This window comes from Lepeophtheirus salmonis, chromosome 12 (assembly GCF_016086655.4).
Source record: "Lepeophtheirus salmonis chromosome 12, UVic_Lsal_1.4, whole genome shotgun sequence".
Classification (NCBI taxonomy): Eukaryota; Metazoa; Arthropoda; class Copepoda; order Siphonostomatoida; family Caligidae; genus Lepeophtheirus; species Lepeophtheirus salmonis.
Genome location: NC_052142.2, coordinates 12244176 through 12270620, shown reverse-complemented (window position 1 = coordinate 12270620; position 26445 = coordinate 12244176). Strand labels below are relative to the sequence as shown.

At 31.3% G+C, this 26445-nt stretch overlaps 1 protein-coding gene across 7 annotated transcripts in view; it reads left to right on the top strand.

Annotated features, from left to right (window-relative positions):
• Dh44-R2 (Diuretic hormone 44 receptor 2) overlaps positions 1-26445 on the top strand; it is a 94595-nt gene that overhangs the window by 10496 nt on the left and 57654 nt on the right. For all 7 annotated transcript variants that reach the window (XM_040722127.2, XM_040722125.2, XM_040722128.2 and 4 more), the window contains 2 exons: positions 479-677; positions 22191-22284. In XM_040722127.2, coding sequence (XP_040578061.1) covers positions 479-677; positions 22191-22284 — 293 coding nt within the window. The remainder of the gene's footprint in view (positions 1-478; positions 678-22190; positions 22285-26445) is intronic.

The following is a 26445-nucleotide window of genomic DNA, read 5'->3' as shown; positions in this document are numbered from 1 at the left end:
ATATATATAATATTACGGACGCCCTTGATTGCATGCCACCTTTCACAAAAAATATAAATGTTAATAAAAAGTTAATATTATACCAAGGTTAATAGGAATACTAGGTTTTACCATAATGCGTGTACGACATCCACCATGCTTTTAATATTGACGTAGTAGATAAGTGGTTGCGTGTTTTGTCAAAATCTTTTTTTCTTGCCCACCAGTCGGTACGATACATTAAATTGAAAATTCTAGTAACAGTGATGGCATAGACTATAGGTGGTTCTGTGTTTTGTCAAAATCTGCCTGTCTTGCCCACTAGTTGGTACAATAAATCAGATTGAATATTCTAGCAAGCCCGATTACATGATGGTCTAACCTATTATTTCTATTTTTTTTATATTGAAATTTATATTTTTAGGTATAATTTTTTTTCAAATTTTCATTCTAATTTGATAATTTTTACTTCAATCATTTCAATTATTTTATTTTGTAGAAAATGCTACTCGTTTTTGTTACGCCAACAAAACTTGGGCATCAAAAGCAGATTATAATGAATGTATACCTCTCAATGGATCCCATAAAGAGTATCTTGATCCAGAATATTCAGATTATACTCATAGTATCTATTTCATTGGATATAGTATATCTTTGCTTACACTACTTATATCGTTCATCGTATTTATCTCTTTTAAGTAAGTTGGGATTTTTTTAAAGATTATTATTGATTTATGTATGACCTTTATTATTATTATATCATAATTACTGTAGCTAAAAACCCTAATGAAATCAAAACTGAAAATATTACAGTTCTTTTTACCGTTTTATATATAGTTTTTTGTAACAAAATATTTTGATATCAAAACCAATTTTATTCTCAAAAATTACACGGCAGAAATACTCAAGCTTTTATAACTATATCAACTTATGCTTATGAAAAATGTATACTCACAATTACAAAATTTGATATTATTATAATTATACATTTCCAAATGCTTTTTTTTATAATGGTGACATCCTAAACAAATTTAATTTTATACAAAATAAATAAGGGAACAATTATAGGGTCAAAATTTCTACCAATAACATTAAGCTAAAGACATGGTTTATCTTTGAGTGCAATATCCAAAACTGACTTCAGTTTTTCTGTGGATCGTTGGGTTTAAAAAAAGTGTGATGTTATAATAATTCGAAACTATTATCGTTCAAAGTGATTTTTCACGATGTAGACAATCATTAAATTGAAGTTTGACAAATAAAACTGATGTAAAAGGGTTTTTTATGATTATACAAGTGTTTTTATTGATTCTGTATCTTTATTTGAACTCGACATATTTCCGTTTTTAGGCTGAAAAATTGTGAAAAATGACACTTTCCTTCAAACCCTTATAATCATTTATAATAATGATAAGAAATATCATAGCTGATAATATAGAAAAATATTTAATTCTATATATATATATATATATTAAAAAAATATCTGATTTAAAATATGTGAATGTTCAACGATTTTGGTTATATTTTTTGAGTGATCCTATTTTTATTGAGTTGTACTACCAAATATTGAAAATTATTTTAATATTCTTAATGATTTTTTTCTGACACTCAAAAGAAGACAAACTCATCTTCAGAGATAAGATTCCGTCACTTGACTCCCTCAATGATCGGACCGGAGGCAATCCCAAATAAAAAGATAAAAAGTTAATGTGGTCTCCCAATATAATTCGAAAATTAATAGTTGAAAGAAGACTCGTTGGGTATGGCAGGTCCAGGGAGAACGACAATTAGTATCATCTACGGACCTTCATGCAGAACCCTTTTTCTAAAGCAAAACAAAAAGTTTCGCTATTGTATGGCAACTTTGAGCCTCTTCACGAATAAATCGAACCCAGAAAAGGATAGATAGAGTTGTTCTCTTTGTGAGGAAGGAAAGGAAACGTGCTGGCATCTCTTCTACGACTGTTCGAAGATCCTGGGAGTCCGTACCATACTAGAGGAAAAAATTAAAGATAAATTAATGAAAACACAGTAGGTATTAAACATTTTCTGGAGAATCTAATGAAGGTTTTTATGTACCGTGAAGTGTTACATCTCATTATGATTCTATATCATTTCATTTTGATACTCATTCGAATAGGTTGGTAATCATAAATATAATCAATCGTGTTTGATCAAGGATACGATATATGTTGCAGTATATCTACTTTTATTCGTCATTGGAAGACTGTTTGTGCCAAATTGCTTTTTTAGGGATGGCGAAACGATGTTTGTCATATTTGCTATGACAATTCTCAAGAAATGCCCTTATTATTCGGAGCTTCTATGAAAAAAAACTATCTGGTTGATTAGGCATTAAATACTAACGATAGTATTAAAGAGCACATGCACAATTGAACGCAAAGATTACAATATAGATTATTATATACGTCAAAAATCTGCTGCGCTCTTCACTATGGAATTTTCTGAAGCTAAATCAATTCCTTACTCGTCAATTCAAATTGGAAAGAAACATTTCAATTCTCATTAGAAAGTTAATATTTTTGCCATTGAGAATGAATTATTATAGGTATCCAATATATATATTTGTAATTTTCTACTAAAATAATTTTATAAAACTATTACGAGTGGTTAAAATTGTGTGGCATCTCTCTCATATCATGAATTTCTGCCTGAAGGTGCGTTTACTGAAGGGTTTACTCACAATTTAGTACACATTTATTCTTCCTTTTTATTATTATTATCATTGGGCCCATATTTTCGGCAATAGCTCTTTTTTAAGGACCTTTTGACAAAACCTTTCTTTTTCAATAAATTCAATTATTTTTTTAAGATATCTTCTCCTAAATTCAAGTATCTTCTTCTCCTTCAAGAAAAAACTTTGTAAATTACAGACAAGAGATGGTGCAGAAGAAATTGCAACGGTTTCAGCAGTTTAATGTTCGAATCAGTGGGGTTTACTCATGAGTCGAACCATACCATTATAAGTCAATTAAATACTATTATTACCTCCATTACGCCATATAAAAAACAGAAGATAAACAAATCATTACTGATTACTCCAATCGATTGAAATTTAATTATGATTCTTCACTGGATTTAAAAAAAGCTTTTCGTCTCTCTCTGTTATATTCATTCAGGGAGTACTAGATATTTGGAGAGTTCATGCATTTTCTGGAAAGACGTAGGTTGACATTAACAAATAAGAATAATATTTTTCTTTATTATTTCTACGTGGCTAAAAAACTCTTTTATTTTATGATATAATGACCATTTAGTGATTTAATGAATTATTCAACCAAATGACTTCATACTTGGGGATCTATCTCATGCATTAATTAGAAACGATTTTCTGTCTATTCATATCCTTGCTTTCGTTTTCTTGTTTCTTTGGAAAGTGTTCTTTGATGAGTTTCGACAGGTTCTCCTTATCTTCACTTAGATGTAAAAGAAGTCAACCTTCGAAATAGGTTTCTTCAGTGACCAAGGAATAACTCATGAAGAAAGTGAAGAAATTTTATCGTTTTGAATTAGGATTGGATGGGACGAAAGTCAGATAATCTATATTGAGGAAAGTGTGTCAACTGGCTCTCCGCATCTTCACTTAAATGGTAATATAAAAGAATTCAAACCTTGGAATAGGTTTCCTTAGTGATCCAGAAACGATTCATGAAGAAAGTGAAAGTTCTTATTGTTTTGAATGAAGATTTTTCAAGAGAATAATAATATATTTCTTTCAACAAACTCCAAATCTTTAAATGTATATTCTTTATATTAATTATATGATGCAATTATCACATTTTATTATTATTTAAATAAAGTAATTTCTACTAATAACATCTTAATGCATATGGTACTCGTACTTCTGTACATAATATGGATTTATTAAGAGTAATAAAGGAATTTTTTCAACTTTTTTTCTTTGAATTTATGTACCTATCCAAATAACTTGGCATTTTTGGCTCCTATATATTTTAATACTCGATCTTAATTTCAATTGTTTATTTTAATTTAAAAAAAAAAAATCTTTCGTCTTTATTAGTATTCATACAATTACACTGTATTTCCTCCCAATATAAATATTTTAAAATGTATTATGTTGATGAATATTTGGGGATATTCTAAAGATAAAAAAAACAAAACATATATATTTAGTTCTTTCATGAACTAATCCTAGACACGTAGTGACGGAAGAAAAAAATGAAGAAATTTTGAAAGGGTATTCCTTGGAGATGATAAATTTAATCATTTAAAAAAAAATACTCCTCTAAATTCTAGCGAAGAATCCTAATGAAATTTTAATGGATTGGCGTAATCAGTAATTTTTTTGTTTATTTTCTGTTTTTTATTTGATGTAACGGTGGTAATAATTATATTTAATTGCCTTATGATATGGTTGGAACTTGGTAGTAAATCACAATGATTGGAACATTAAACCCATGAAACTATTTCCCTTTTCTCTGATTTCCCTACTTTTTCTTTCTTTTTTCTTAAAAGTGAAGAAATCTGAAAAATACTTAAATTTTTTGAAAAGGAGAGGTTCTGTCAAAAAGTCCACAAAAAATAGAAGGAGTAAAGATGGACTGAACGATAATAATATTAAAAAGGGGAAAATTATGCGTGCTATATGAGGGCGTAAATACTTCAGTGAACTTACTTTATCAGTGGGGATCTTATTCTTCAAATTCAATTTGATAATTTTGGGTAAGAAAGTTAAAATATGATGGGAAGTTTTTCTACTTTTAACAATTAATTTCCTTTACAGGACAGAATACAATTATAGAATTATGGGCTTTGTAGCATACATGGTTATTTGTAGTGCATTTGATGAAGTTTCTATTCCCTTTCTTGCTGAAAATCATCGAAAGTTTTTCCCAGATTGCAGCTTCGGCGTAATTTCCAAATATTATTATTATCCACAAAAAATTGAATGAATTGAAGATTTAGTAGAAGTTGTCGTCAAAGTATCTACAAAATTCAATATCTTATCCTCCCAGAATATTGGGTGCCCAAATTTCCAGTGGTTTAATTACAGAAATTTTTTATACAAGTATTTCTGTCTTTTAACCAGAATAAAGAAGTATCACATGTTTACCTTCAAATTTACTTCTCCTGGAGTTTTACACGTAAAAGAATGGCCTAATAGTTCACAAACTCTTTCTTTAAACTTATTAAAACATGGAATTTTGTTCAATGTATTACCTCTCTCGATTTTTGAAAAGTATATTCTAAAGAAAAAACTTATCGGAGGAAAGACGGGAATATCTGATGAAGAATGTCGATAAACCAATCCTCCCAGATTGATTGGCTTATCCTAATGTCTCCATCATATGTGGAGTGTCTCAAAATAGAGAACATTGTTTCTAAGGTCCAGGAAATTCTACACGGAGGAGCATTATTCAACCCGGAATCTGATGCTGCGTGTCCACCTCAATTAAATCATGGACTACTTTTCAGGTGGAGGCACACCACTAGTGACATAATATTTCTTTTTTTATCACACTATTCATAAATAGCGTCTATCCAAGGACAGGAGCATTGTTTGTTTCGTATTCTTCTCTATCCCTGAGAATGTTTAATGGGAGATTTACTTCTTTGTGATCATCTTTGAGGGGAAGGGGGGAATACATATATATATATATATATATACTTTTTATTATTCATTTCTATCGACAATGTTAGAACTCTTAATGTGCGGTTTTTTTTTATCACAATATGTTGAATATTGTGAACTGAATATTCAATTTACAATTCTTATTAGATATTACTAAGAAGTAAAACTATTAACAGTCAACTGGGTCATTTCAGTGTTTAAAATCGCAAAAAGAAGCCTTATTGTTAATGTTCTGTCGTAAGATGCATTAATGCTTATAGAAAAGGGCTTAAAAATGTTTTGTTTCCCACTTCGTAATATGCAACATATATACTACATACCTGGATATTAAAAAGTATATAATTGTAATAAGTGTTAATCGTAGTAATTTATCAATTATATTATATGGCTAAACAATAAATACAAAATATGAATATAAACTTAAATCAATGAAGTATATAAATAAATACATATTTGAATTACACCATAATTTACACTTGATAATCAAGAAGATAATTTTAATTATTAATGTCATATTAATATGCTTTACAATTGTCAAAGGACATAATCTATAATATAGTGTCAATGAATACTGAATTAATAGTTCTTATATACAGTTTTATTACATCGTAAGCATTTAGTGTAATCCGTAATTTATTTATTGAATATTGATCTGGAGATCCTAAACCCTCAAGTGATTTAGTAATTCAGTTAATGAATTCCGACTCATTAACTTGATTTTGCTTCATTTCAAGAAACGTCCGTGACACTCTTTATCACTAAAGGTTCTAGGATGGACCTGGGACTTTAGGAATAATATCAGAAAATAGTCAGGATAACCGCATGTGGGATGTAGTTACGGCTAATAATTTTTTTGGAACAAGTGCAACTCCAATAATGAGGCTTCTACATAGTCCCATCCTCATTCACCCTTTTAATAGTCTTGATCCAGAGTTATCTTTGTTCCATATTATTACGAAGTGAGAAAAAAACATTTTATGTTTTCAAGCTCTTTTATAAGCATTATTGCATCCCACGACGGAACAATAGAGCTTCTTTTTACAATGTGGAATGTGGAAGTTCGCGATCCGGATCAAAAGATGTAGATAAATCGGTATTTGTGCTGTCAAAGTTACATAATGTGCCTTATAATAGAAAACAAGTAGATTAAAATTTAAAAAATGAAGCAACTGAAAATTATGACCTTCAAATAAATTAATCAAAGAAGATGAGAAAACATCTTGTAACAAATAATTCGTGGGCCAAGATCAAAGTTAATGGAAATACAAGCTTAGACCATCATGTAATTGGGCTTGCTAGAATTTTCAATTTCATGTATCGTCACGACTGCTGGGCAAGAGAGGGAGATTTTGACGTCATAAAGAATATAAAAGGTACCAAATAAAAATTCACAAAAGGCCAAAATTAAGAACGGGGACTACGTTGTGTGCCAAGAGATAGGAGTTTGGTATCCTTGGAGTATATTATATCTTATTTACATTTGACAATATATATATTATTACTAATTGATTATTATTATTACGATAGTAATAACTATTCACCATTCCAAAATAGTATAATGTATTTGCGCAATGAAACTGTCTGTTGTGCAGTTGCAGGAAAGTGCTTGTCATCGAAAGGATCCATGAGGGAAATACCCTAGAATTTATGAGAATCATTTTGAGAAAAATGCTTCTAAAGGGATTTAAGGGGGGGAATTGCTGGGCCTACTTATAAAAAGAAAATTGAAAAAAAGATGCTATCCCTTCCAGAGGTCTCATACCTGGAGAAGGATTTGAGCAAGCTCCAAGGAACACGAAATGAACTAAGAGAGTGGACCATTTTGAAGAAGATTCTAATGAAATATATAGGGAGGCAGTTGACAAATCATCCGAAACCAACTTAAAATCAACTCAACCACTTGTGTTAGAAAATGTTAACACATCTAATCAAGCATGTGTATCGCGGATTATAAAAATTAGTTGTGCTTCTAATACCAGAAAAGATCCACTCGTTCTAGAACTCGAGTCACCAAGGAAACAGAATTCAGATTTACACGGAAAAGTGAAAATCCTTTAATAGGAAAATAAATTATAAAAATCCTAATCTAATTTTAAGGAAGAGATGAAAGGAAAACTGGAAAAGAGATTTACTAAATCTCAATGTAAACTCAGTATCAGTGGGACGAGGTTTGGAAAATTGAATGAGGAGGATTTTGTTAAAGAACTTATACTGAAGTAATGGTTGTTGAGAATACTCCTGTCAGATCTGAAGTAGTCCAATATTTTGTGTCTATGTTTCAACAAATTACAGGTTATAGTTTCATCAATGCACTAATGTATATATAATAATCCCGCATCCCCTTGTAGGTCCTACTTTGAGCGAAGCAGATTCAAAATATAATATAGAAATTTATCAAGACTTTGATGATTATTTATCCTCAAATCATTAAAGGTGGGATTGAGGAAGATATAAATTATGATGAAAATACAATAGAACAACCTTCTAATGATTTACATCTTCCTAAAATCTGGGAAGATGCTTTTTTTTATGTTATGTATTTATTATGATTTATGTTTATCATTACATAACAATGCATACTATGATTTTTTTTTAAATTTGTGATCCTTGTAGATGTAATTATGTGGCACTTTATCACAATGTCCAATTCTTTAATGCCGGGAGTGACAAAGTAACAAGATCTTTTGTTAAATTGAACTCCAAACATTCTCCGAGGAGTCTTCATCTAGTATCTTCAATTTGATGAAGAATGCTTATGATAATTTATAGCCATCCTAACAAAGGACAGTCGATACAAATAACTTATAAGTAATTACAATATATATGGATGGAATATATTGTTCTTGGATTGAATGATACAATTAATTATGACAAGGCTGAATAGTTATCACAGAATAACTAATAAGTAATAACTATTAAGCCTTCAATTTAATTTTCCTAATGGATTTGAGTGAAATCCGACAATTTTCTTCGTTCCTCGCTGTAGTTCACTATGGTAAAATGATCCTCCTTAGAAACTGAGACATAGCTTCATATGATTCACTACAACGTGGGAGATCCTCAATGGGTTTGAATGTCTTTTAACAAGATGGACACTTTGTCAAATTGTAGAATCAAGAATGTAGATTGTTTCTTTTTTTATAGTATGTAAAATGTAAACAAAACACGCAACTAATTATACTATGACATCACTATTAAAAGCGGAGTGGAAGTCAAATATCAGTCGTAAACACGATCTCTTATAAACTTGTATTTATATTAATCTTAGGATAAAATTAATTGAATATCTTTGGTTAAATTAATAGATGGTGTAGGGCAAGAAGTAGACTGAGGAACAAACTCGTTATGGTAAGAAGCAGATGGAAAAACAAAATCGTTAATTGCGAAGAAGTGATATTAACTAATTCTATTTCGGATATGTTCAATCCGTTTTTATGAACTTTAAGAAAAACTTTTTTTTCTTCATTACAGTAAACCAAAGGAACGACATTCTCCATTATTATTCTATTGTTTCCTAGAGTAATTTATTTTTTGTCAAAATCTATTCCTCAGGAATAAACAATGTAAATTGGAGTATTTAATTCCAGGTTTTAATAAATTTATAAGAATAGCTTGTGTACTATAGGAACCATTTTTTAATAAGTACAACTCCAGTAAAAGCAGATTTTAAGGCAAATATGTGATAGCTTTTATCCCTTTTACAGGGCAGAAATAATTGTCTAAAAATGTTTTCCGATTTATAGCACTGAATTAGTTGGCGTTTGCTCTTCTTGGAAGATATCACACTAAATTAAAAAAATGAATTTTCGACTACTTCCATTAAATCTTCTCAACAATAAATTTTTTGCTGATTATAGTATGATCTTGAAACGACACCAAACCTGAGGTCTGGTGAAAACATTGAATGATTTTCAGTATAAAAGTGAATAGAAATTTCATCAAATGCACTCTAAATAACCATATATGTCACAAACGTCATTACAATGTAATTTTTATTCTGATCTCTTTAATGGAAAATAAATTGTGGAAAATGGAAAAACTTTAAAAATATTAAAACCTTCTTACCACAATTATCATATTGAATTTCATAAAACAGAATTGGACTTTACTCTGTAATGTATGCTATAAGAGAGATGCTACACAATTTGACCCTTACTTACATGTTCCCTATAAATATTTTGGAATAAGGTTATGAAGACTAAGAACATTAGAAATTTAAGTGTACCTGTTCAACTTCATCAAATGTGCATATCTTGGACGTTCATAATCCCTCATTCTCAATATCGAAAAGATTAACTTTAAAAACAGAAATAAAAATGACTTTTTTCCAATTGTATTTACGTGAAAGAAATTGATTTAGCTTCAGAAAAGTGCATAGTTACTTGTATAACATATTTTGATGATTTTTGGGGTATTCATCCCTCTAATTGTAATTTCTACGTTATATATGGCCATGATTCATGTACACCTCGACATAGCCACAGTTAAAATAGTCCAAAGGATTATGGTCGGGAGAGTTAGGAGGCCACAAATCCTTGGTTACGACGTCATAATAGTTCTCGGTTAACCACTGCATGGAGATTTTGGACACATGGCAGGGTGCTGAGTCCTGTTGCCACACCCAGGGCCTGTCTCCACCACCCTTTGGATCAAGGGCAGAACCACCTTCTCCATAACATCCAGGTAGACCTCTGTATTGACCTTTAGACCCGTTTCAAACATGTGGGGAGGCATAACATGACCTTCACTGCTGACCACCCCGAACACCATGACCATTGCAGGGAACTTGGTCTTCATGGCCTTCCTCACATGGCTGGTGCAGGTGGCTATCCACCTCTTGTTCTGCTAGTTGAACTTATGATCTTGACAGAAATTCTTTTCATCAGAGAAAAACCACAGCCTCCCGGGCTGCTTTGTGTGCTTGAGCTTGTTGAGCAATTTTGTTGAATTCATCAGCCTGCTGTCCTTGGCCTTCTGGGTCAAGATCTGGCCCACCTGTATCTTGTAGCTCCTGCACCTTAAATCCTCAGATACACAGTCCCTTATTGTTTTCTAATGGCAGCCCATATCTCTCACCATGGCCTTCATGGACCTGGTAGGGTCATCCTCAACCATCTTCTTCACCTTGACGACAAAGTCGGTGTCCCTGACCTTCCTGTCGGCGCCTTCCTCCATGGGTGCCCTCTTTATGGTGGCATCAACATCCCAGGTGTCTTCTAGCTTCTTACGGATACGCTGAACAGTCCGTAAATTCACTCCTAAGGTTGAAGTAATCGTTGAATTGGAGATTTCACCTCTATTATTAACCAATGCCATGACTACGGCGGACCTCAAAAGCTCCTCGTTCCACTTATAGCTCTTTATCTCCTCATATGATGACGACATGATGCTTACTGAACTACGTACCGTCAGCTGACGAGAATAGCTTTCCTATTTGGTAACCGGTTTTTTATTGGATAATGACGTCTTCAAGTTATCAAGGTTTAAAGTAGGCGACAATCTGATCCCCGCTCTCTGTATTTTCGATTTTAGGAAAAACAATTTTATGTTGGTTTCTTGTAATTTTCTCAACTATATACTAGAGAAGGAATGCCTGGGACATTAAACTATTATAATTAATTCTGAACCCTTTTGCTTCATATAGAACAAAAAATTAAAACCTTAAAAATTTTAAAAATTTATCTTGCTCCATATTTTATGTATAGTTGCACTCTTTTTTTTATATGAGATAACGAAGAAAAAATATTCAAGCACCGGCCGTTGAACTGTAGTTGGCTCAACTGTCATTTTATGGTCAAAAATCCTTTGTTGTATGATCTTTTTTTTCTTCTCTAAACATACACCTTCATTTTAAAAAAAGTGTCCTAAGATACATTCCAATATACAGGATGCATAATTCTTAGATTTTTGTGTTTTTTCTTTTTATTTTATACGAAGTCATTTTAAGTTTACCAAAACCTTAAAGGCCAAAAAGTTTGTTACCAGAACTGTTCTGGAGTATTAAGAAATTGCATGAATCTCAATTCTAATTATTTATCAAGATACTAGTACTAACGGTATTACTTTTGTTACATTCTTTAAAGTTAAACTCAAGACTATCTCAATATTTTTTTATGCTTATTAGTAGTAGTGAAAACGAAGTTTTTTTACTCTTCCGTTTTTTTAGTTAAAACTGAAGAGATAATTTTCTTTCGTAAGCTGATGTCATTACTATTTAATTCCCTCAGGAATGTTTTTTTTTTTTTTTTGTGGTCTTTTTTTATTAACTATTACATTTTTACAACTAGGAATTGCTTTATAATTGTATAAATAAACATTATACCTGTAAATTAGACCTCCAGGATACACTAATTCATTCATTCGTTTTTTTTTATTTTTTTTTTATGCCTCAATTCAAAAATTCTATAAAAAAAATAGTGTTCATTTAATAATATGGGAAGTAAAGTAAGAAATATATACATTTTCCACAGTCTTTTCACGGTTCATAGTAGGAGATATATCCTGCCGAGATATGTAACTGTGCATTAAATTTACGACCGTCCAAGATTCCACATGTGGGTCTTAGTACTCTTTTTATCTAGATTGGTGAGAGTTTTACTAATCTTATATATTCTTTGGCCTCTTTAATTGGTTTGCCTTATTTAATTTCTCCATATTTAAGTTTCACTGGCCAAGGTGCAGTGTTGGGGTTCTACCTTGAGCTTCTTATTAACGGATATAGTAACTTCCTCTTTGAGAAACTATTGTCCGAGAAAGCATCATGGACAGAAATAATATTTTTCTCCACTTCTTCCCACTCCTAAAATGATCTTCTTGTTGCTTGAAAAGGTACTTACTTTTATAATTTTGGTGGATGATGTTCACTGTAGAACTCGAGTCGTACACTAGAGAACCTCTCCACAGAATTATCTTCGCTATAGATAATGATTCTGATAAAGCACTAATATGATTGTCTGATAAATTTGTACGAAACCAAATCCACTTAAGACTTCTTTTTGAAGAGATATATCCTTACCGTTCAGCATCTTGACTTTTTGTGAGATCAATGCATATATTTTTGGCTCAACCTTATCAAACAAAGCTAGGCCTACCCTAGATACTTGTTCGGTCGTTTTAGAGCAGGGCACCTACGATTTAAAAAAAATTCTAATCAAGACTTTTCTTCATTTAAAATTAATATTCCTCTAACTTTGGATTTGATGCCACCTTATATATAACTAAAGGAACTACCTGGGGGTTTTAAAGGTCAATACGTTCTTGAAGGTTCAAATGTCTCCTATTATTCATTTTTATCAAAATGTGTCCATTCTATTTGGACCAATTTTTGTCGCAAACTCCATGTTTGTTCCATTCTAATCCAAGTATTAAAGCGCTTTCATTAATTAAAAAAAAAAAAAAAAAACCACGTGCAATTTTTTTGAAGGCCTCCATGAACTCGACGGAAGAATGGAAGTCTTATTCTTCTTTATTGTGGTACCAGTTTTGACCTCAAAATATCGAAAACTTCAATATAATTTCAGTACTCTTTTTTAGTTGTTTTTCTGAGTTTGCCTCAATGATTAAAATAATATGAATAGCATAAAGGTCGATGGCATGCTTTTCTTTTTTAAAACTTACTCCAAAACCCTTTATTTACGTATATCGTTTCTGTAAGTACGTTAAGAGCAGCTATAAAGAGTAGCAGTGACACAGGGCAGCCCTGACGGCAACTTCTTCTTTCCTTCTAGATTACTTTACATGACAGTCGATGTCCCATTATACAGTAGAGCTCTTATTGAATTAAAATATTTATTGGGAAGAAGTTTTTTACAGCTCTCATGACATGTCTGTGTTTTATAGAGTCATAAGCTTCGGAAAAGTCAACAACAATGAAGGCTCCATCTGATTCTCTTTTAGACACTGCTTCAATTACGAATTGGATATTCCATGACATATCTGATTTTCCTTCTTTTAAAAAAAACCCTTTTGCTCAATACCAAACTTTGCGTTCAAAATAGGCTCAATCTGTTTTGACCTGCTACAATCCTATATGCAACATTTAATATGGTTACTGACCTTCAATGGTTGAAATCAGTGCTGTTGCCCTTTTTTAGTAATAGGAATATTCTTCCTGTAGTAAGAGGCTTTGGTCACCGTCTTGATTTTTCCATGTATTTCCCCAAAAGGAGGAGATAGGGAGCTATTTCTTTTTTACCAAAACCAAAAATCTTCCCGCTAATACCATCTGTGCCACTAGCCCCAAATGCCCTAAAATATTGTGTCTTTTATCGTTCAGATTCATTTTGTATGTTCTATAAGAGTTGGAACTGAAGACAGATTTTGGGAATCGAAGGAAAATACTTGCTCATCACTTGCGAGAGATGCGCTTATTCGAAACTCTGTATTCCATGTCGGACAACAGGATGAAAATTCCTCTAAGGAATACTACCACGCATTATAAGACAGCAAAATTGAGGAGAAATTCCAGCATCGAAACAATGAAAAGATCCATTCACGATGAGTGGGGAATTTAAATATTTCCATAATTATTATTTATAATTTCTTTATTGAATTTGTACGAAATGCGGTATTATATTTTGGTTTTATTTATTATGGGGTATGAAGTAATTATTATTACATGGTAAAAGTAAACATTATTAAGATAATGTTGTATATTTACTATTACACCCCCATAGAAATTATGATGAATAATTAAAGACACAGAATCATTCAAAATCCTTGGATATGCATATTTTTTAATTTTTTTTTTTAAAGGACAACATAGTATATTTTTATATGTTGTAAGTAATGATTTATCATCTTGTATAAGTTATTTGGGTCTAAAGAAATGATTCCGACTTTGAAATTTTTTAGAAAATACATCTTGGAAAGAAGATTCCTGGATTACAACAATTTATCCAATACATCCAACAATTCCTATAATAACAAAAAATAGTTTAAGTGCTCGGTTTACAGATTGAAACCCGCTGTTTTTCTGTTATTTTGTGTCATTTAACTATTTTTTCTTATGGATGCTACGTTGTATGAAAATTACATTATTTGTATTTAAATAGTCATATCAATAATTCTGCAGGGACAAAATGAGAGTCACAGAGTTTGTAAAAGGAAAGGTACTGAGGTAATGCCAGAGTCATCTTATACATTATACATAATATAGAATACCATCCTCCCTCCACAAAAGGCCTCACTCTTTTAATCTTTTGAAAAAAAAAAAAAAAAAAAAATGCAGTATGACTATATTGCATATGCCGAGAAGGAGGGCTAAAACAGATGTCAACAATAAGTGTGTGCTGAATTAATATTATAGAAGTATATATTGAACATACACAGCCTATAATATTTTATATATTTCTATCGAATGTGAGACATGCACCTTGCTGATTCGGCCCATGACACAAGGTTTTTAGTTCTACACCCAACCTGAGGGCTTGAAACTACTGTTTGGTATTAGAAGGGTTCCTTGGATGTATGTGATGCATTGGCAATGGTTTTTAGCTATCCCACACTACCTCTGGGACACCATCCAATCCGAGAGCTTTGAACTAGTTTGTGGTATTAGAGGGACTGGTTGGATGTATTAAATGAATTGGTGGTAGTTTTTAAGAATCTCTCAATACCCCCAAGGAAATGGCCAATTCGAGGGATGAGAGTATTCAACCGTATTTTAAGAGGCCCTAAGATATTTATTCTATATAGAAATAATATTACTCACACTTGAAGGTACTCCCTTGGGGTTTGGAACAAAAAAATAACTTTAGATATTGTCGAAATTATATTAAGCGAATTGATAATTTGTTATTATTCATCATGAAGTCTAAACAAATTGGGGCAATATTCCTAACTGGTAATTTTCTTCCATGCTAATTTTCTTCAGGCCAATCTTCCTTGTGTAGTTTTCCGTCCACAGATTTCAATATTTAGATGGCATGGCAATTTAACATTAACATCCATAAAGGCAACTCTTCTCATGACTTTAATGAGAGCAATAACCATTTTAAGACGCAAATGATCAAGGACAGGGTCATTTTCTTCCAATATAAATATTGGATAAGTCATTCACCCTTGATAAAAACTGAGTAAGATAATATATTCATATTGTAACCATTCTTCGCTATACAACATTGGGGGGGAGTTATGATTATAGTTATGATAAAAAGTGTTTTTTGGACTAAGACTAGAGTTTACGTTCGACTTCAAAATAATAACTGCCAATGTTTTTCCTATATACTGAGTAAGATGTGTATTTACTTCCTTTTCAACCCTCTTCTAGGCTACTCACTACTAATATATTAAAACGTCAAAATAGTTGAGTTGCACTTCTCCAATAAATTCTTCAAATTGTCAAGTTTACCTCGTAAATTTTCAGGTTTTTTTTTTTAAACCAGTGGATAGTATTTTGAACATATTTGGCATTCCTGTATCAAACTGCTTTCATTTTCTTAACTCTGTTATTTTTTCAGACGTTTTTCTTGAATACTTAAATCATTCAAATATATAATTAGCACCATTTTGATTTGTTAAAGTACAAAACTATAATCGCAATGACGTATAACAAAGAATTAATTAATTGCCTGGATTGCCGTCCTTGGACGTCAGTCTGTCTGGAGCTACTTCAACGAAAGCAAAGTGATGTGCTGTCGTGTAAGTAAATGACAAAAAAACTATGAAATATATATATAGGGTGGACAAGGTAAATACAGAATAAATTTAACAGCTAATTATAAGTATTCCAGAAGTTTTGGGATACAATATTTAGTACTTGTTACAAGCTAAATGTGTTAGCTGTCGAATTTAGAAACATATTTTTTGAGTTTCTCGTCGTTTAAGCATGGAAATAGTCAGGAGATTTTCCATCATCGAAGCGCGCTGCGCGGGACACTCTACACCGGAGATAATTTCTTTCTTAAATAAACTAAACTAAACAGTTTATGACGTGATTAAGGTCTTTGATGAGGAGGGAGAGAATGAGAGAGCAGCTCATTTAACAAGATCTTATAAAACACCAAATTAAAAGGTTCATAACTGGCTTGAAACGATAAATTGACACTCATCCATACACACAAATTGCTAGGATGGCCAAGGACTGCAATGTGAGCAAAGGTATCATCTAAAACTCCCTCAGGATTGACAGGCATTTCTTTTCTAGGGTCCGAGCCTCAAAACATCTGACAACACAGGAGAATGAGGAAAGGCAAGGTTTTTATTAACCAAATGAAGAGCAAAGGTGGTTACGTGTGGGTTTTTTTTCAGACGAGAAAATCTTCACCATTGACGACTATCAGATTCTTAAAAACAATAGATCTATCTGTCTGGACCCTGATGAGGTCCAGCAAGTTATAAAACAAAGAATCCGGCTGCGGTTATGGTACTGGCGGTCATCTGTTCGGGGGGATAAGTTATGCCCCCACTTCTTCCCAAAGGAAGGGAACATGACTGAGGAAGTCTACAAGGATGTTCTCAAGGACATGTCCATCTCAAAGATGAATGAAGTCACTTGTTGGGCCTCCATTTTATTAGGCAGCCAACATCCCATACCTAAATCCCTGTGGTTTTTACATGTGGGGCATAGTAGAAAGGATTATATGGAAAAATAATTATGTCTCAGTTGAAACCTTGAAGGCCTCCATCGTCATACAATGAAGGACATTGATCTGCACGAGGTAGCAAAGACTTGCAAGGCATTCAGGTGCCATATACAGATCTTGATCGAGAACGAAGGATTTCATTACGGATAATCATTTAAAATTTAATGTGGCTTTCAAATGTATACAAAATTATCTTTCAATCTCTTATACAAGTCTCATAATTGACCATTAAAGTTATTCCGGATTTACCATGTCCTCCCTGTATGCAATCCTTTGACACGTGAAGTAAAACACATCCAAAGAAATATGAAGTAATTCATTAAAGTTAATTGCATTCGACTTCGAATCTTGTTAAAATCTATTTATATTGATATATCCCATTTACTAACTTAAAAATGTATAATTTCGTTATGATCATGGATAAATGCATATGAAAATCTGTTCCAGTTATATTTGGATCAAATATACAATAAATATTGCAGTAGACCAACTTTGTTTTTCATAAGAAGACTTTGTATCGTAAATTGTATATCCAACATTAGTCATATTTGCTATGATCCCTCTTAAAATGGGTCTTGTTACTCAGAAAACCTCAAGAACAAATGATTTGGGTGATAAGTGATTGAGGTTCAATGGCAATATACAGGAGAACTTGTACATTGCAACAAAGAGATTACAATACAAGAAATGAGTACGCCAAAAAAACTCAAAGATCTATTACATTATTAACTATGAATTTTTCTGCAGCTAAATGCATTCCTTACTCGTTAATGCAAGTAAGAAAAACGCATTTTATTTTTCATTGTAATGTTAATGTTTTTGTTATTGAGAGTAAAGGACTACGAACATCTAATATATCTTTTATATATATGTTGGATTATACTGAACTGGTTCATATATGTTTTTTGATTATCACTCTTTGTAATCCTATTCTGATAACATTTTTATTAACTTTTTTGCTGAAAATTTTTAAAGTTTTTGGTAGACCACAGCTTCGGTGTTATTTCAAAATTTTATAACTATAAGCAAAAATGTATTATGTAGAAGATTTAGTGTAAGTTGTCGACAAAACATCTACTAATTTTAGTGTTATATCATCGAAGAAGAGTGAATGCCCACAAATACAGTGGCATTATTGGAAGGCATTTTTGAAGAACTTTTTCCACCCTCTAAAAGAAATAAAGAAATATAACATATTTACTTCATATCAACTTTGCTTAGAGTTGTACAGATAAAAGTAAGGTTGTGTCAGTCCTTATTTATTAGGTTTAGTCCAGTCTTAGGACCGGTCCTTAAGAATGTTGGTCCTTCAGCCTTTCAGTACTAAACTGATAAATAAAAAGAAATAAAGTTGAGGGAATTCATCTTAGGCTAAAATTTATAAGTTTTTAGGACTGAGATACAGGACTGAACTAGACCGGACCGAGAATGAACTGGACAGGACAAAAGTTTTCCGTCCTAAAAAAAGACTGACACAACATTACTTTAAAACATAGTCTGATAGTACACAGGTTCTTGTTATAAATTTCTTATAATCTAGAATTTTGCAGATCTGATTTGCAATTACCGATTCCTGAACATTATATTAGAACAGAAAAAAATTACTGGCGGTAAGAATGAGATTATTTTGCCATTAATTAGATTTCAAACCTCAACAGTTATCCTGTTGAAAATAAAGAGGTCCTAAGATGTAAAATGTGTCCTGTTTGGGAGAGTGAAAAATCCATGATAAACTTTCAGCATGAAAATTGAAAATTGGTTTAATATTGCATTTATTAAACAATAACTTGCTCAAGAAAACATTTACTTGAAATACAAATACATCTAAACAAAATATTTTACGCAATAAATCAAGATACTTAATTAAAATTTGGATGAATTGAGTCTTAAAGACATTAACAACAATGCTATTGGGGACAAGCAACAATGAACTTAAACTTATTGAACGCCCGAAAAGGAGAGTTGATCTCTATATTGATGAGGTAACGAAATCGTTTTTTACACGTCTGATAATATTAAGGAATTTGATATATATTTATATTATATCTTGTGGTTCTCTCAGAGAAATGAATGTCAACATTTCAATACAAGATTAAGCTATTGCAAAGTATGGTCCCTCTAGCGAAGAAGTAGAACTAGTAACATTCCCAGCATCAAACAATGATATGGGAATTGATGCACTTACGTTTTGCCTCAACAAACAAGCAACCCCACTTAAAATTCAAAGAAATACAACTTTACCATCTGAATGTACAGTTATGGCTGATGTAGACGTCCCATTCAACCAATAGCAAAATAAAACGGAAGAAGAAAATTACTTGATATGGATTATATGGTTTGTCTTTGTGTTGAAAAGGAACTTCCACAACTACGAAAGAATTAACTGATTATTGAAAACTAGATATTTGAATTTGGTTACTCAATGTATAAACGTTCTGATAACGTACTTCAGTTCAACACAGTTTTTGGGGACTTCTGTATTAATGATTGTATTGAACATGAGAACTCTTCGCTATGTTATCACGAAAACAACAGTCATGTTGAGGCTACCGCTAAAAATACGAAACCCTTACTTGAGAACTGCAAAGGGGATTGGGTGTTTTTTCCTTAAGAAATTACATGCTTGGTGAAACATAAATGAGAAAAAGATGTTTTCCCATCAGAACTCATGTTTGGAAGAAGTATGCGAGGAAATTTAGCATTGTTCCAGAAAATGTAGTGTTGGTGTTTAAGAGCCTATTCGAAATATGCATTCTGAACTACGGGACAAAGGGGGAGTAATAATATCTCTAAATACGATTAAGTATTCCAAAAAAATGCACTTCGATGGTTGCCTTTTCAATAGTCATTCCTAGTTTGTTTTTTTACTCAAATCTACGAACCTTTCAAATAAGTAAATAAGTAGAAGTTGAAAAGAAGTAGGAGTAAAATTGCCAAAGGAGTTGTTGGTTGAAAATATTTATGGGGGCTTATAAATTTTGTAAAATACACAAACACATAACTTATACTCACCTTCTGATAATAAATTTTGTCGGAAAACATTCTTTTTGCCATTGCCATCCATTCTACGCCGATACATGTTTGGCATGAATTGTATGTCGAGCTTTCAGAAAGCTTATTTTTGTGAGTTGCATTGAATGAAGGGAAATTATAAATATAAAGATGAAGCTGATGGGATGCATTAAAAGAAGGTGTAGTGTATGAAAATAATTTGGGCCGGGTTTTTGGATTAGTTGATTACGGTGGACAATGGTTAAGGTTTTAGAGAAGTAATAGGAAACAAAGGCTTGGTATTATATTTGTTGGTTACCAAGCTTATTGGATACTGCCAATTGCTTATTTTCTTTTCAAAGTTATGCAATCAGTTGTGCTTGTTGGAATAATACGTGAGTGCATTTAAAGTTGGTGTTACGGTCTGATCTGTTATAATGGATGGTGCAAGAATATTTATGGACTGTCTTCGCTTAGAGTTAATATTGATCAAAAACTGTTAATGAAACATCAATTATTTTTCTTCATCCAAATGAAGATTGGAATATTGATGTAGTTGCTATAGTTGATGTTCGACATTGCTTCAGAAATTACCGTGGTGCTTCAGCACACTTCCAAGAACTGTACTAGTAAAGGAGTTGAACTATTCGGTAGAATTTAATAGCCAAACTAAATGAAATTCAAACCAAACACGGCTGAAAAGCACATCAAATTTTATCACAACAAAAGGAAAGTTTACTTTATTATTACAAGCAAGCTATAACGAGCCAAATTGTTGGTTGTGTTCTAAAATGGTTTCAAAGTCAAGGAATTTTAGGATTTGAAACAGATATAAATCTCTGCAAGGATGTTTTCATTCTACTTTATGACAAAGTATTTGAACTTCTCAACAACCACTCAATGACGCCTCCAGGATTAAAAAGGCACTGATACATAAACACTTACGTAATGCAGAAATTATTTTTAAGAATTTTGAAAATTTGTAAGAAAGTATATTTGATCCAAATGGGATGAAAGTGACATTTTCAAAGAGAAAAACAGGTTTCTTGGCATTTTTGGTGATATCAAATATAATGCAGTTTTTTTTCAGTCTCAAATCTGGATTCAATCGACTTGTCGTACCTTGCACAGTATGGACTTTGTACAAATCATTTATAAATTTGATTCAATGGTAAGAAAATTTTCTTCATTATTTTTCCAACTTATAAGTTGCCACTCATTCACTGGGATGAAGATCTCTTCAACGAAGAATAATTAACTCTTTTAAAGAGATATGTCTCAATTATTGTTTCACTCAGAGAAGACAAACTTTTGGAAAATAAAAAAATTGTTGGTCCAAACACATTCTCTTTTTCCAAATCTTATATCGTCTTATCGATCAGAAACTGCAATAAGACCTGATATTGGAGATTTACTCATCTGGTCATGAAAAAATATTTTAATATACATCTGAAGTGTTTTCTGAAAGAGTTTGGAAGCATTCGAATACGTTCTGTAAATAATAATCGCCAATGTTGAAAACAATCTGCATTTCTATCATTTCTGTAATTTTCATGATGAGATATCATAAATTATTCATTTAAATGCAATAAATCACATTCTTAAATTTTTTTCATATTTACTTTGTTAAGTGTATTTACTGCGGTAAGATAAATAAAATTGATGACGAAATATTATTGTCTAAAAAATCAGAGGCTGAAATTATAATGCATATATTCAAAAATTAATAAAATATTTCAGAGAATTGCTTTCAATTGAAACATTATAAACAAACGTAGAATGGAATCAATGAGATTTATAATAAATGCGATGTAAACGCAATTTGATTGCAAGTTGACAGTTTAGATTGGGTTTATTTATAAATTATTTACATCAAAACATTTATTTACCTCTATGGCCTAATGTACAAGCCATAAATAAATTTTATTTTTTTAAATTGGGAAGGAGGCGAGGAGAAATGAAAGGATGCTTTAACCTTGACTTAACCCTTTAATAATTATGAAACTTTTTTATATCCATAGGGAAATGAGATGCTTAAGGAATAAAATTCATATCAATTTATTCTTCACATACATTATGTCAAATTTTTTTTGGATCCTCACTTCGGCTTTTCAGGTAATTTACGTATACTTTTATAATATAATAAAACAAAAATAAATTTTTGGCATTTTCAAAATAATTCCTTATGATTTGATATATTATACAATATGAAAGGGGATTTTTTAGAAGAAATTAATTATATCAGATGATAGTTAATCGACTTAAGTATAGTGACTTCATTAAAAAAGAAAAGAAAAAAACTTTTATAAAAAAATAACTTTTTTTTTGTTAATCGATTAAGGTTAGAAAGAAAAACTATCTGTACTGTTTTTTCGTTTTTTGATTCAATATGGTACTAAAATAAATAAAACAAAATATTTGTATAGTGATCAAAGTTAATAATACTTAACTTTGGTCCATTAATTTGATATATGTATCTATATATTATCAACAATCTATATTTTAGTATTCTTTGTCTACATTTTTTACTATGAATAAATTAAATTGATTGTTATTCAAAATTAAAAGTAATTTTCGATAAATATTTTATTTTCAAATATTTCATATTAAACGATATATTTTTCTTTGTACCATGTACTAGTTGCAAATATAGTAACTGATGTATGATAACAGAGTTTATTACACTTTTACTGGTTGTACACTGTGTTGGAAAATATCTGACAAAATTTTCAATTGTCACTGAATTTTATGGTCTATTATAATAAATGGAAGCAAAATTATAAAAGTGTGACCGACCTGTCTGAAACTCCGTTAAGGGCACTTGGTGTTATGCAAAACAAAGCCATAGCATACTTCCACAAATGGAAGTGAGAAAGTCAAAAACGCAGACAACAGCCAGTCAAGTTTATAACATTGCCCTTATAATGGATGGTAATATACAAGAAGATAATATGAACTGCAAGAAAGTATGAGAGTTTACAATCCAGAGACAATGGAAGAAATACAATCAGCAAGAATCAACCTGAAGTTATGGAAAAAGGAGAGGCCTTTTCAAAAAGTCCTGCTAAAATAGAAAGAGTATAATAATGGAAAACGTTAAGATATTCCTGCTAAATGAGTCCCTAAGCACTTCAGTAACCCCTCTGGCCTGAAGTATCTATTTTAATTAATTTTGATGTCTTTATTTTACAATATATAATATAAAAAATGCATCATAATAAATTGGGAGATTACATTTAATTAAAAAATAGAAATAAAGACTGCAGCTTAAAATTAGTTCACAAATACCCCTTTAGTTACAAAAGTACAATAAAAATATATACAATAAATAAATAGTAAAAAAAACCTTCATCATTTAAAAATAAAATATTCTTTAAGTTTAGTTATCTATAAGATTAATAAAAATAAGAAAAAACAAAAACAAAAATACCCAAAAAGTCATAATTTTACAAACGGCACCTGAGATTGACTTATTTTTATGCCTATTGAAGACCCCCATAATAAAGTTTAAAATTTTAATGTGCTTTATGGAGTTTTCCGTAAAATACTGTACAATATCCACCGCTATATCGAACACCGAGGTATTATCCTTATGAATGATCAAATCCAAAATAATATATCCTGAAGCAACCCCAATAAGTGTACTTCATAATTTCATAACATCTCTTGATTCTTTCAAGGGTACCTTTTTTTTTTTTTTTGCAGGTTAAGACTTAGAGTATATAATGTTTTTATGGGGAAGTGTTTGTAAAGGGTATTTCTATTAAACGTTCTCAATTTTTTCTGGCCTGATTCCATCACTCCAGAAACCAGTTTAATACAAACACACAATGGAAAGTAAGTCCTGTATAAATGTCACATATCACGTCAGTTACTCATTATGCTTTCTAAGACAATATCTTCTTCTAATCAGGAACAAAAATGTAGCAGACTTTTGTGTAATTTACATAATATAATAAACAACTCATTTCTGGCTAAAGCGATCGGGTGCACTACTCGATTGGTCCAAAAATTCTAAAAACCTGTCGGACCGAATCATGAGGACCCAATGGCGATGATTCACGGACACTTTGTGACCTAGTAGTACCCAAAATTGTCCAAAGCCTGCTTTTTGAGGAAAATAAACAAAAAGATTGAGAAGAATCCAGTCAATCGATGAATTCAATAACTGGCAGTAATGTTCAACTGCCCATCATGTCATCAATGAAGACCTATTCTATCACATTTCTTCACGTCGCAAGGGACAGATTCTAACCCCATCATATATGGAGAAAAAGATTCTACTAAAGCAGAAGTATCCTGTCTGTTTCTTATCAGATTGCAAAAAATTCTGTCAACCCCAGAACCATAACCTTTGACAACAACAGATTGTTTGCAAAAATCCTTATAACGTCCCTATGATCATGAAGTCCATAAGAGTAAGTTATGGTTCTTGGCGTTATTATCAGCCAAAGTCACGTTATGCCGCCCTTTATCTTTAAGGAGGTCCTGAAAGTCAAAGCCAAGATCTAAATCAGTGTTCTACATACCAAAGTCTTTTCCTGTATCTGCAGCATCATAAAGACCGATTTTGAATCTGGCAGCAAGACAGGTTACCTTTGGCCTTCTATCTTGCCGGAATTCAACTTTTTAGACTAATTTGTATGAAGCAATGTTGAAAAGGTTTCCAATTGAGGTCCTTCAGCAAAAGATCCCTGATAGCTGGTATAAAGAAGGTATTCCGTAATTTACCAAGTGGAGCGTTCAAAAAGGCAGTGTTACTTTTCGGGGGGACGTTGTGAACGTTTGGTTTGAGCTAACTGCAATTTCATTAATTGAATGTTATGTTTATGTTGTAACGTCGATTTTCTTTGAAATTTTTTTATAAAATTGGTTTAGAAATAAAGTCATGACATTGTTTTACTTTTTTTTTCTTGATTGCATACGTTTAGATGAGCCACCCTTTATGTCCTTCTAAGTTCTATGCAACAAACTTCCTTAGTAAAATCAAAAACAGACATTCAGGAACAGCATGGGGAACACCTTGAATATTGTTCAACCTGTATCTACTTGAAATTGGAGAATTTGAAATCTCTCACAATTTTACATGAGTAAGAAATTATTACTAGATCTAATGTTTTTCAATTCAAAATCAATCTACATATATATAAAAGGGGTTTCTAGAGTAAATTTACTAATAAATATTGGTTTAATTATAATAAACAAATAAATTTGTACTTCAAAAAGATAGCATCAGCGTGTTTGTATAGGATTATTCTGTAGTAAGTTTCATTTAAATAATTAATCAAAATTAAACTAAATTCTGCCCTTCATTTATCTTTCAATATAATGTTATTTATTTATTATTATGCACAATTGTTCATATGTTTGGTGCTGAAGTGTAACCAATAAGAAACATCATCCGTATTATAACAATTTCCTATTTCCCCATTTATAAGCTTAAAATGATTACAATAGTTCAATGTATAGTAATTAACTCTAATTATCATGAAGTAGTAAGAAGGTTCTGTTGAGTGAGTCAGGAGTAACTAGAGTCACATGTATTTATGCTCAGAATCTAATTGATTGTGAATATTGATGGTTTGCAGTCGCAATTTTCAAATAAATGGATTTGGTACCTTAATACTATAAGTCGGAACTCAAGAACCTATACGAATCAGACTCTAAGAATTATTTTAAAGTTCTCAGTCCCAAAAACAATAAGTCAACATGAATGATTTCAGTATAACTACAGACATCTATAAATCAATTATTCTTAATCAATAATTTGGAATAATATTTTTTAAACCTGGCTCTGAATCCAACCATTAATTGTTTGAATGAAACTTGCTACAAATACAAACTGAAGCTGATTCATTATTTTTAAACGGCAAATTCATCAGTTTCAGTAATGAATTCAATATTTTTTTTTAAAAACATTTACTTTAGAATGCCCTTTCACATATATTTAATTTAATTTTGAACTGAATTATATTTAGTCAATCAATCATTTTTTACTCATGTACAGTTTTTTGGGATTTTAAATGTTATAATTAAATAGAACAATTGATTAAAGTACCGCATGACTTTTATATATGACTAAACCTAAAAAAATATACTCTTTAATGTATCCTGAGATCCAAAATCAATATTTTTCTACGATCGTGTTTACAACTATCATACAGTAAAAACTGATTTCTGCTTTTTCGCAATTTATAATCATCTGAAATAAAATATCCTCATCTTCCAACAGGGATAGGAAGAACTTGATTTACTCTCTTTATCCAGCCTCGAACA